The sequence below is a fragment of the Ammospiza caudacuta genome, chromosome 19, assembly GCF_027887145.1.
Source record: "Ammospiza caudacuta isolate bAmmCau1 chromosome 19, bAmmCau1.pri, whole genome shotgun sequence".
In the NCBI taxonomy this organism is placed as follows: domain Eukaryota; kingdom Metazoa; phylum Chordata; class Aves; order Passeriformes; family Passerellidae; genus Ammospiza; species Ammospiza caudacuta.
The window spans coordinates 12182194-12195228 of NC_080611.1; the positions used below are offsets into that span (position 1 = coordinate 12182194).

Consider the following 13035-nt stretch of genomic DNA (forward strand, 5'->3'; position numbering starts at 1 on the left):
TCTCCTGCAGCAAACGGGGAGGAGCTCATTTTCCAGTATGATTCAGATATTCACAGGACAGGGAGAGCAAACCACTCTGTGCAGACAGCACACAGTCTGGTCTCCAAGATCCTCCTGTTACCCTTTAAGATTCCCACTGCAGTTTACATCTAAAGGAAAGGTGAGGTCAGAGACAACTTCACCAGGACATCTCACTCCTCACACAAAACCTCAGACACAACAAAAGGGATGGGGCCAGAGTCTCAGAGCTCTTCCCCTCCTTGTCTGGCCCTCCCAGCAGCAGGGCTGGTTCATGGTGTGCTGGAGCTCTCAGCAGGTCACTGTGACACTGAACATTCACGTGTGGCTCCAGAGGGGAGACAGAAAATGAGCCTGAGCTGCCTTGAGCAGCCTCTCTCTGAATGGGCAGGGGCTCCTGGTGAGCTGCAGCCAAGGCTGAGGTGGGGACTCAGTGCAGGATGGATTTCCCCAGTGTAACATCTCACAGGGCTCAACAGACACCAGGTGTCCCCTCCTTGTCCCCACCATGGCACAACAGGGCTCTTTAATAAACCCCCACCCACAAGAAGCTCACTGTGTTGGGCAAACTCCTTAAATAATCCCCAAGTACTTCCAGGCCCTGGATCTCCTGGCCAGCCAAAGCCCAGCCCCACCTGGAGCAGCTGGAGAAGGGAGAGGGTAATTCTTCTCCTCCTCTATGAACTGCAAGGCCACGGTGCAGAAATTGCTCTCGTACTGAACCACCAGGTGACTCAGGGCCACCACCAGCTCCTGGGGAAAGAGCACAAGAAACATCTCATGAGAAACAAGGCACTGAGGGCAAACACTGACCAACACCGCTAGTGTGACTGGGTGGCCACCCAGGGTGGAAATTCTCCCTCAGTTCAAGGGCTGAGCTGCAGAAAGGCAGAGGGCTGTGTCTCACACCTGACTCCTCACAGCCTTTCCTACCTGGCTCCCTCCCTTTGGAGCAGCTGCCCTAGGGGAGCTGTCCCTGCCCAGGACAGCAGGGCTTGGCATGAGAGGAGCTTTAGGGTCCCTTCCAGCCCAAACCACCCTGGGGTTTGTGGCTGATTCTGACAGTCTGTCAGACTGATAAAATGCCACTGACCTGGCCCAGCCCACGGGGTGTGTGTGGCTCCCTCAGAGCCAGGGCTGTGCCAGGGCAGGGGGCACTGAGCCCCCATGGCACTGCCCAGCCCCTGGGAACAGCAGGCAGGAGACAGAGCTGCCTTTGGCTGCTGTCTCTGCTCAGGGACTGATCTCTCAAGGAGAGATTTATGAATCTCCCAGAGCATTCCGTGTGACACGCAGCTCCCTCCTGAATTAAACTGATTAAATGCTGGAACGAGACAACAGAAATGAATCTTTGCAATGCTGCTGACAACTGCCAGGGTGTTGATGTTCCACTAAAGTAAACACAAACATTAGGACACTTCAGAACAGCCCTCAAAAACAATCCAGAATGTCAAAAACCATTTAATGTACTATTGATGTACGATGGTGCCTCAGAAACTGTAGCTCTCCCAAAGCTGGGGAGGGTGGCAGCAGCTCTCTGGCCACAGAGAGCAGGCACAGACTTTCCCAGAAAAATCCTGGGAAGCTGGCTAGAAGCTGAGAGAAACTTAGAGGAAAAGAATTCAAACAATTATTATCTCTCTTTCTGCAACCACTGTTTATAGATATGGTTCTCTAGAGTGTGTTATTGATAGCCACCAATAGTGTGTGAAAAATTTTCACTTTGAGACCAACCAGGTCTTAGTTCCACCACTGTTTCTAGAAGAACTGTAGATTGCTAACAATAAAGTGTCTTTCATGCCTTCTGGATGATGGAGTCAATAATTATTACCTGGCTGGGGGTTTGCTACCACAGGAGAGCCACTGTGAGGGGTTTAAAGGCAGGGAGGCTTTTCCCTGGCCAGAGCTCCCTCATTCCCTGCACAGGCCGTGCCTCAGGGAGCAGGGGCAGCCCCGGAGCACAGTCCCAGCACAGTTCCCAGCTGAAGGAGAGCTGTAGATCCCCTCACCTTGCGCACCATGGGGCTGCCATCGTTGATGAGCTGGGCCAGCATCATGGCCACGTTGTGGTCGATGGTGGTCGAGTGGTCCGTGCGCTCTGCCGAGTTCCCCACGAAGGTGCCCAGGGCAAAAACTGCAGCACAGCGAACCTGGGGGCACAAAGAACAGCCCTGCCTGTCCCCTCTGGGTCTCAGTTATCCCCACACACAGCAGCACTGCAAACCTGAGCCGCTGGGTCTGTGCTCAAACCTGAGCTGCTGGGTCAGTGCTGCAAACCTGAGTTTCATAAAACATGTCTTATGAAAAATCTTTTCTTTAAGATTTCTTCTCGTGAGAAGCTGAGAGGCCTCAGGAACAAAATGCAAACAGTGATTGTCTGCTGCTGTGGAATGCAACAGGCGCATGTGTGATTGGTCTCATGTGGTTGCTTCTAATTAATGGCCAATCACAGTCAGCTGTCCATACTGTCTCGGTCAGTCACAAGCTTTTGTTATTCATTCCTTTTCTACTCTTAGCCAGCCTTCTGATGAAATCCTTTCTGCTATTCTTTTAGTATAGTTTGAATATAATATAAACACAAAATAATAAATCAAGCCTTCTGAAACATGGAGTCAGATCCTCATCTCTTCCCTCATCCTGGGACCCCTGTGAACACGGTCACACCTGAGCTGCTGGGTCAGGGGAGGCCCTGGGGAGCAGCAGCCCCAGCAGCCTCAGCAAACTCAGTTTTAAGCATCCACAGATGCAGGATATGGTTAATTTCCCAGAATACTCAGTGACCTTCCCATGGGTGGCTCTTCCACTTGGTGCTGCCTTGAATATTAATTAACAGGAATTAGGTACACACAGCCTCTGTTGGGATGTGGATCTTTTACAGGAGTACTGACTACAGTCTTCAGTTATGGGCTTAGATGATGGAAAAATGGAGAAAAATCAGGGAGAGCTTTGGAAAGCCACCTCACCTGTGCAGAAACAGTGCTCTGAAAGTGGGAAGGATGGGGCCAGGGACAAGAAGAGGAGGAGGATGACAGAGCTGGATGTGGAGGGGATCTCATCCCCAATCCCTGCACGTTATCAGAGCTGTCTATCTCAGCTCCCTTCTCCCAGGGTGTGCTGGGTGTGCTGGGCTCTGTCAGTCACTGCCAGGCCCTGCACAATCCCTCCTCTCCTGGGAGTGCCACAGAGGTAAACCACAGCCAATTAAAGATGCATTTCCACAATGAGCAGGGGAGAATAGTTTTCTTACTTGGACAAAAAGACCAGAGGGATTTTTGCAAAACACAGTGAGTTCTGGGACCACATTTTTAACAGCTTCTGATGCAAGGAAGCAAAAACCATGGCACTGCAGTGCCCAGGTCCCAGGGGTTTGGGGCTCTGTGAACTCCCTCCACATTTCCTTGGGAGCTCCTTTCCTAGGGTGATAAATTTTGATTTTTGGGCTTGTTTGATTTGCATCACCTTGCAGAAACAGCAGCAAGCTCCTTCTCTGAACCAGACACACAAACCCAAAGCTCAGAGCGCCCTGCTCTGCAGAACTCCAGCCCTGCCAGCTCCAGTGGGGCTCACAGGAGAGCTGGAGTTTTACCTCTGGGATTGGGTCCGACAGAAGGCTGTAGAGCTTCTCATGGGCGCTGTCTCTCACTCCACACCACCTGGCTGAGTCGAAGTTCTGCCAGATCCTGCCCAGACAAATGGCCACCCACTGCCTGAGGAGCGGGTGGGGATCGTTCAGCTGCTCCAGGCAGATCGCTATCAGGTTCCCCTGCAGGCACGCCTCCTGCAACACAAACCGAGCCTTTTGTTTGGGATGACAGCTTCCCACCCCGTCCCCGCACAACCAGACTGTTTCTGAAGGAGTCAGGAAGCCAAGAGAAAATAATCGTTCAGTGGTTCCAGACTGATTTTGTTACAGACACCAGCAGCACGAAGGGAAAGGCAGCTAGAGCTGATTAGATAGTTGAGCATTAAAATGCTTTCTGCAATGCATAAAGCTTGGTTTTTCTTCTTTGGAAACGTTCCTTGCACCTGTGAGAGCCCCGGGGTTTATGGCTCAATGCACAGAGCATTCCCAGCCATCAGGACAGCACCAGAACCCTTCCTGTGCCAGTGGCTGTGCAGGGACCCTGTCCTTGTGCCCCACTGCCAGGGGCTGGGTACAGAATGCCTGTCACATCTCCAGGCCAGTTCTTCTCTTCATCCACACAGAAATAACAAAAACCAACGTCCCGGTTCTGTTTCCAAGCTCAGGTTTAGTGCAAGCCAGGACAGCTGCACAAAGCCAGGCACGAGGCACAGAGAGGTGGCAGAGGATGATGAGGGGAAGGGCTCTGGGACTCACCTGCCCCGTGTTGTAGTTGTTGACAATCACAGCCAGGATGAACGCTGTCATGGTCCTGTGCTCAGCCTGAAAACAGCACGGAGTGAGCTGAGCTGGGGGCAGAACAGCCACAGCCCACCCTCCAACAGGGCATCAGCCCCAGAGCAGGTTGTGCCATGGGAAAGAATGAGAAAATCCCAGCTTTCCTTCCCATTTCTAGGCCCTGTTACACCCCAGCATGTTCCCAGCCAGCTCTGGGGAGACCCCAAACACCCTTATGGGAACCCAGCTGCTGCAGAGGGAATTGCCAGAGCTGTGGGGCAGTTCCCTGCTCCAGCAGGCACCTGGAGCCCCAGCTGCAACCCCCTGCTTTGAGAAGCCCAGAGCAGTTTGCACAGCCCGGGCTGGGTGGTGCCCGTGCCCACAGCCCAGCTCTGGGTGCCACTGCAGGGGAGGCAGCCCCACATGGCACCAGAACTGCAGAACACCAGCTAAAACAGGCAAGGAAATGCCAAAGAGCCTGAATAAATGTGACTTGTCCTTACTGGCATGTAGGGGTCTGCCAGGACTGAGAGGAAATACTTGTGCCCATTGTCCTTCACCAGGTCAGCCTGGCACGACTGGAAGAGAGACAAGAAAAGCACAGTGAGAACCACAACACACACATTCCTTCCTCCAATGACCCACAAACCTTTCATTTCTCATTTTTCTCCCACCTTGTTTCCATTTGAGAAGCCAGATGAAGCTCAAGCCCTTCCTGTGGGCTGCACCAGACAAGGGGCAGGGCAGGGAAGGCTCTGGCACTGCCAGAGTGCCACAGACAGCAGGAAATGGGAGCCCTGTGTGGGCAGGAGCCAGAGCAGCCACCTCTGGGGCACGCTGAACCTCCCCAGGAATTTGTGTGTCCCACCAGAGGCAGCCCAGGCTGCAGAGCAGGCCCTGGGGGCACAGGGGGAACTCAGGGCTGGGCTGACACACCAGTTCAGGCTCCACTTCTGGGGTCACTCTGAGAGGATCCACGTGGAGAAAGTGAAAATGGAAAGGAGGAAGCCCTGACTTGGCACAGCTCCCTGTGGCACGGGACAGGATCATGCATTTTTCATCAGGAGGAGAAGGGGAAGGAGGGAACTGATTGCTGAAAGGGGAGGGGGGGTGGCAAGGCAGAGATGCAAGGGAATATTTTAGTGCTGAGGAGAGGGAAGCTGCTGGTTTGGCAGAGGCAGGAGCAGAGGGCCTGGACTGCTGCCAGGCTGCAGCTACAGGAGAGGCTTCCCCGAGCCCTGCTCAGCCCAGGCTGCTCTCAGAGCCTGCCAGGGTCAGCACCGTGTGTTCCTCACACAGAAACAGCTCCTGGGCAGGCAGAGGCTCAGCAGGAGTACGAAAACATAGGCTTGGATTATCACTACTGCTACCTCGAGGGTAGTTAGTAAGCTGAGAACTAGTAAGGTTAGGAGTGAAACTGCTGCTACTGTGGGGAACAAGGCTGCTGTGGGTGCAGAGACGAGCTGGATGAGAAGGTGGCCTGCAGTGAGCTTGGCTGTCAGGCATTCCCCCAGTGCTAATGGGAGAATGAGCAGGCTTGTTGTCTCGATTAGGATAAGAGCAGGGATTAGTGGGGTGGGGGTGCCTTCCCCCTGGACAGCAGCACAGGGAGCTGCCCAGGCCACCGTGCTGCCCTGCCCCTGCTGCCCAGCCCCTGGGGCTCAGGAGGGAGCAGGAACACACCTGGACCCCTCCATGCTGGCAACACAGGGCAGCCCAGCAGCACTGACACCTCCTCCTGCTCCTGCTGAGGGAATAAACAGCTCCTGTGGCAGTGGGAGCACAGCCCGACCCAGCCAGGCTGCAGGCTGCCCGTGCCAGTCCAGACTCACAGCACATATTCTGCTTGCAGGGAGCTGCTGCCTGTGCCCCCCCAGCAGCATCCTCAGCACCTCCTCCTGCTCCCTCCCACTCCCACCATGTGCTGCTGGAATGGGGGAGTGAAACAGCACAAAGAAACCCAAACCCACCCGTTCAGAGTGGTGTTTTGGTGTGTTTTGCTGTAAAGCTCAGCCTACTAACAAGTGAGGCAGTGCCAGAGCATGGGAGGGAAGGTGTGAGGGGCAGGACAGCACATGGGAATCACACCTGAGCCCTGCACACACCTGGGGCTGAGGCACCACGAATGAGCTTTCCAGAAGAGCTCTGAGATGAATAGTTCTCATTTTCTTTGCTTTCCCAAATCCTCTTAGCATGTTAATGAAAATATTGTCATAAAACTAAACCTGACAATGCTGGATCAACAGCAGGAAAACCTTCACGAATTCAGTGCTGTGCTCCATACTGAAGTGCAGGAGAGACACAAAAATAACCCCCAAAGAGGAGAGATCCAACATCCACAGCAGTTCAGACATTCCACATGGACTTCCAATTGTGCCTGAATGAATGTGAGCACCTCTCCTAACAATTGTACAGTGCTCCACTAATTGCACCCCCAAACCACTGAGTCAGAGACAGCACTCCACAAATTCACCTGCAGTCACTCACCAGCTGCATTGTTTATGTGCAAGCCCAGCAGCAGGGCTGTGCCTGGGGCAGGAATACTCACACTGTCCACTGCCAGGATCTTGGCCCAGATGAACACCAGGAGAGGCCTCAGCTCACGGGCTGAGCTCTGCAGCAGCTTCAGCACATAGGGGAAGATGCCAACAGAGAGGGCCTGGAGGGAGAGAGCAAATCCCTGTCAGTAAAACCCAAATCACTCAGCAGGGCCCAGGGTGCAGCATTGTTACAGACACAGCTGAGAAACCTGCTAGGAAGCAATTCCCCAAAAAGAGGGGATCCCCAGTGTTTGTCTGTTGTTATTTTCACCCTGAATGGCACCAGGTACTTCCAGACCTGGGTCCATGGAGACCCTGAGTTAACCCAGCCCAGCCTCCTCTCCTCACACCTGGGCTGTTTTGTGCTCCTCATCCTCACCTCCCTCAGCCCTGCTGCCTCTCCCAGCTCAACACAGCGTTCAGGAATCCCAGCCTTCCCTCTGGGAATTACCAGGTCTCTCCAGGAGGAGGTAAAGCCCAGCACTACAAAGTGCCATCACTGAGCTGCTCCAGGACCAGCTGCTGCTTCATCTTCATCACTTTTATCATCAAACAGCTCCATTTACGGGAGTGCTTTAAACTGCTCCTGTTTAATTCTTATTTATGCTCCACACTGTGCTACCACTTTGCAAACTGCAGAATGCAGCTGCTGCCTGCTCACAAGAGCTTGTAAAACCCAGACACCAAACAGATCAAGGAGGAGAAGAAAATGATGCAGCCAGTAAGCCGAAAGAACACATAATAAACGCATGTGCTTTTTTGGCTATTTATTTTATACATTTCCTCCTGGTTTGTCCCTGACATTATTTCCCACTCAGCTGCTCCCTGGGAGCTCCCCTGGCTGCACTGGGCAGGGTGTGATGAACACGAGCCCGTGTGACACTGTGACACCTCTCCCTTTCCCAGCACGCGGCCGGCTCACTGTCAGGGCTGTGCTGTGCTGCCCAGCTCCCTGCCCTCAGGCAGCATGCACCCATCGCCCTGCAGGGCACAGGGAGGGAGGGATGGAGCCCACGGCAGCCCCCACGCACCAGACTGACAGCCCAGGGCCCCAGGTCCAGGAACCTGCCCAGCAGATCCAGCGCTCGCAGCCGGTGCACCTGGCTCAGCAGCACCTGCAGGGACAGCAAGGGACAAGGGGTCACTGCCTGGGGGACGGCAAGCAGGACAGCCTTACCAATATGATTGCATGGGAAAAGATTTTGGGAATATGAAACTGTGAGTGAGATTGAAATGAAAGCAAGCTTTGAGATCCCTCAGTTACTGAACAACTGGAAAACAATGGTGTGGCCAGCTGAAGGAGATCCCCTTTTGATGGAACAACACCCTCTGCTTGCAGACAGGCCCAAGGGTCACAGCAGACCCTGCAGCTTGGCAGAAGGGCCCAAAGAGGAGTTTTTAGGATTTAAAATGTAACACAGTGTCGTAATGTAATGATTCTTATAGGCTGTGTGTAAATGCTATAGGATTTGTATTTTGTATTAGATTGGTTGGTGAGAATCAGAATATTCAGCACAGAAGATTTACTGTAACAGGAACCCCTCATTCTCTCTTTTATTCTTTCGTCTTCTCTCTTACTCCTTTACTCTTCCTCTCCTCCTTTTTACCACGTTCTTGCCTTCTCTCTCTTTACCACTCTCTTTACTTCTCTTGGGCCTCTGACAGCCTGGCACCCTGCAATGCCCCTGTGCAGGGTCTCTGACAGCCTGGCACCCTGCAATGCCCCTGTGCAGGGTCTCTGGCACCCTGCAATGCCCCTGTGCAGGGTCTCTGACAGCCTGGCACCCTGCAATGCCCCTGTGCAGGGTCTCTGGCACCCTGCAATGCCCCTGTGCAGGGTCTCTGACAGCCTGGCACCCTGCTATGTCCCTGGTGCAGCAATCCCTGAGGGTCCCAGCTGCCTTTCCCTGGGTGGTTCCTGCAGCAGGAGCCAAGGGACAGCTCAGCCCAGGCTCCCTCTGCTCCCCAGGCTCAGGAGCACAGGGAGAGGCTTTGTTTTCCTTGGCAAATCAATAGCACAGACTTAAGAGGGAGCAAAAGGTCATGTTGGTCGTTAATAAAAATCTCATTAAAACGGAGTCTGACAACGCTAATGAGGTGGTGCTTTGCTGGCTTATACCTAGCCTGGTGTGAAATATTAACAGATAGACTTGCAGTTCTTAATCTCCTTAACAGATGTAAGATATTGGAATGCAACGTTTAATCCTCAGTTTAAATTGAGGAACATCCTTCAGCATGGATCTCAGGGAAAGAGGCTCCTTGATTTACCTCCCCAATTCCATCCCCTCCTCAGTGTGTTTGCATGCTGCATATTGAAATGAGATTATTTTTCATGTTTAATACTGAAGAATAACTAAATTGCTTGGCTCACATCTCACACTCTGGGTGACTGGTACTGGGCACTGAGGTGGTGCAGGAAAAGTCCAGAAGAGAGCAGGGGGATGTGATAACTGCTGCTGTGGGCTCACTGAATATCAGAGCTCAGATCCCAGGACAGGTGACAGGAGAGAGGACTTTGGTCATCCTGCCCTGGTTGGCACCAGCCTATCCCATCAGGCAGCCCAGCAATAACAGGGGCAGCACTGGGGATTGCAGCAGGAGCAGAGAGCAGGGGAGGCTGGAACAGGGCTGGGGCAGCAGCAGGAGCTGGCAGGGGGCACAGACATGGCACAGCTGGCACCCTGCAGCCTGCAGAGAAACTAAGGGACCCAAACTCTGTCAGGAAAGGGAACTGACTGCAAAGGATGCCTGGGGGAACCCCCAGCTCCACACTCTGCCCTCTCAGCACATCCCCCCAGAGCACTCTGGGGCTGACTGGAAAGGCTCTGGGACTCACTGGGAAAGGCTCTGGTTTGCCATTGTCACCCCAAACAAAGCCCTGGCCTCGCAGGATTTCCCATTCCCAGCTCCCCAGTGGCTCTGCACAACACCCTGAGCCCAGGCTGAGACATTGCAGAGCCTGGGGGCAGGATGGGGGACATCTCTTTCATTCCATTATTCCTTCTGGTGGATGCTGGAGGTGCTGCTGTGCCACCCCCCACACCAGCCCTGCATCACCAGGCAGAAATGGGGAGTTAATTCCACCCAACACCCAAATTAGGGACCAGCCAGGACACAGGGGCTCAGGGCCATGGCACAGGCTGTGTTTTAGCAGGCAGCTCCTCACAGAGGCAGGATGGAGTCAGGCCTGCAGTGTCTGTGCACAGGAGATGCCACAGAGTGAATCCCACAGGGATCAAAGCTGGCCAGGCTGTGTGTGCTGCTGCTGCTGCTCCCTCTCCCTGGGGTCTGAAACTCCCTCCCTTCCTGCCCTGGATCAGCTGGGTTTGGGTTCTCAGGATGCTCAGACCTGTTACCAGCCCATCTCATTGCACTGTACAATTAATGTGCTATAATTATAACAACAATTACACTGTCCCGGCTCAGACTGCTCCAGGCAGGAACACAGGTTCCTTTGCCAGGTGACCTCTCAGTTCCACTGCAGTCACGCTCCTGCACAGCCTGCTGGTGCCAAACAATCCCTTGGAAAGCAGCAAAGTTGGAGCTGGAGCACAATCCTGCCTGCCTCCATGGCAGTGACAGAGACAAACCACACATCTGCTTATCCACCTCATCTCCCAAGGCTTGGGAGACTCAGGAAATTAAAATCTGGTCCTGCAGAGATGGATGGTGCTGTCAGTCACAGGCCCAGCTGACAGGGAAGGAAACTCTCCTCCCAGATCCCTGGACAAGGAACATTCCTTTAAGAGAAAAGCTTTAAATTGTGCTGCCCACAGGTGCCTGGCTGGGGTCTGTATTATTTCTGTCAGCACAAACTGCAGGGGAGGGGAGGCCAGAGCAGGCTGCAGATGACAGCTGCAATCCTGGCCCTGCCATGGAACATCACCTCAAACACTGAGATCTGCTTCCCCTGGATTTCCTCTCCTTCCAACACGAGAGCTCTGCCTCATCTGAGCAGTGTCCCCCACCCTGCAGCTGTGCAGAGCTGGATGCTCCTGCAGCAGGGCTCCAGCCCCACATTAAAGGGAGCACTCCCCAGGCTGTACCAGAGGGATAAAAGACATTTCCAAACGATTTATGCTCCAGTAACTTCCACTTTCTGCAAATGGCAAGATAAAAGTCTCTGCCTGACAGAGCTGGGACACAGAGGAGGTGCCAGAGGAGGGACAAGGAAGATGTGCTGCTCTCAGAGAGGCAGCAGAGCCAGACATGGAGAGGTAGGGACACCCCTGGCATGGGCAGGGAGTGACAGGGACACCCTTGGGACAGGCAGGGACACCCCTGGCATGGACAGGAACACCCTTGGCATGGACAGGGAGAGGCAGGGATCCCTCTGGCATGGGCAGGGAGTGACAGGGACACCCCTGGTAGGGACAGGGAAAGGCAGGGACACCCGTGGCATGGGCAGGGACTCCCATGGCATAGCAGGGACCCCCCTGGGACAGACAGGGAGAGGCAGGGACACCCCTGGCATGGACAGGGACACTCCTGGCACAGACAGGACACCCCTGCACAGACAGGGACCCCCCCAGGCCCAGCACTGACCTGCAGCACGATGGGCAGCTGCTCCGGGGGGTTGCGGTTCTCCACGCCCATGGTCAGCCACACCTGGAATGCCGTGAGCTGCTCGGCGAAGAAGGGGCTGTGCTGGGGGAGCAGACAGGGACAGCAGCCTGGGTTAAACACCAGGGAGGGCAGGCAGGAGCTCTGGCACCCCTGGCCCTCACCGTTTCCCAGGTTTGTGCTTCGGAACTGACTCGTGTTTGCTCGGGGTTTCTAAAGGCGCAAAACCTCCCCAAAGACTGAGCAGGCACACATCCCTTAAATGTGGTGGGGAGAAGGAGGGAAGGGGAGAGAAAGGGGAAAAGTGAGCACAAAGGTCCTGGGGAAGCTGGCTGCTCTCCCCAGAGCAGCAGATGGAGCAGCAGAGGATTTATCTGCTCTGCAGAGGCCGTTTCACTCCTGCAGCAGCACTCAGAGCTGCCTCTGCCCCAGCCAGGCAGGCACAGCCCAGGTGCAATGAGAACAGATTCCTCATCCATCCATCACCCTGAGGATGTGCTGCAAACCCGGGGTGACAATGCACTGACCAAAGCGCTCAGCAGGAACCCACAGAGAAACAAGAATCAGTGGGGAAGGAGGGAGGGCAGAGATGGAGGAGGGAGAGAAACCCAGCCCAGACCCATCCCTATGGGAGCACTGGGAGCCCCCAGCCCCTTCCCCACCAGGTTATTGTGTTTGCCAGCTCTGAGCAGGCAGGAACAGCCTGGAACAGCCAGGAGAGGTTTGAGATGTGCCGCTGATGCACCCCAGCCCCGAGGCTGTGCCAGGCCAGGCTGCACTGGCAGCCCCCAGCAGGTCCCTGTGCCTCACCCAGCTGCTGCCCAGCCCTGCCAGTGGCCACAGTGACCACGGGCACTGTCCCTTCCCTGCTCCTGGCCAGCACCACCCAGGCTGGACCCGGCTGCTCTCTGAGGCTGAGCCTGCCTCCACTCCAGCCCAAATCCACACCAAACCCCATTTGTCAGGCCCGAAAAGCAGCCTGGAAATTGCTCCCAGCCCACCCTGAATCGATGTCCAGCTGAGAATGGCCACTCTTGTCCGTGACCTCCTGCCTGATCCCAGCCAGTCTCTGCCTCTTCCCACCCCAGAACATTCAGAAATCTCCTGAATTGACAGAGAATGCCCAGCTGAGGGTTAACACTAATAAAAAAGGCCTCCAATGGCATTGTTAGAGACTGAAAGTAAAAATGAACGTAAGCCAGGAGAGGAAAAATAGTATTTTCTACGTTGTAAAGCAGAGCACAGAGTGAGGAAGGAAGGGTGGGAGGATAAAGGCCTCAGGGCATCCTCATCAGCCCCCAGCCTGGCAGGAGCCCACAGTTCTCCTGCTGCAATTACAGCCAGGAAACCTGGGGAAGTTTGGGAATATAAATAAACTGCAAAAATGCTGCTGAAATTAGAGAGACATCAGGGTGGAGCAGGGACCTGAGCTTGTACAGCAATTATTACTTGAAGTTTCACTTCATGGAATGTCAAAGGAATATCAGGAAAAATCCATTCTGAATAAAGGAATTTAAATTAAATAGAATATTAAAATTTTTTGTTTTCTGAGAT

At 54.1% G+C, this 13035-nt stretch overlaps 1 protein-coding gene across 1 annotated transcript in view; it reads right to left on the minus strand.

The window, feature by feature from the left end:
• RPTOR (regulatory associated protein of MTOR complex 1) overlaps positions 1 to 13035 on the minus strand; it is a 101881-nt gene that overhangs the window by 41162 nt on the left and 47684 nt on the right. The window contains exons 11-18 of the mRNA XM_058817064.1: positions 11464 to 11565; positions 7950 to 8033; positions 6927 to 7037; positions 4882 to 4956; positions 4358 to 4423; positions 3605 to 3796; positions 2028 to 2168; positions 654 to 771 (exon numbers count right to left, since the gene is read on the minus strand). Of these exons, the coding sequence (XP_058673047.1) occupies positions 654 to 771; positions 2028 to 2168; positions 3605 to 3796; positions 4358 to 4423; positions 4882 to 4956; positions 6927 to 7037; positions 7950 to 8033; positions 11464 to 11565 (889 nt within the window). The remainder of the gene's footprint in view (positions 1 to 653; positions 772 to 2027; positions 2169 to 3604; positions 3797 to 4357; positions 4424 to 4881; positions 4957 to 6926; positions 7038 to 7949; positions 8034 to 11463; positions 11566 to 13035) is intronic.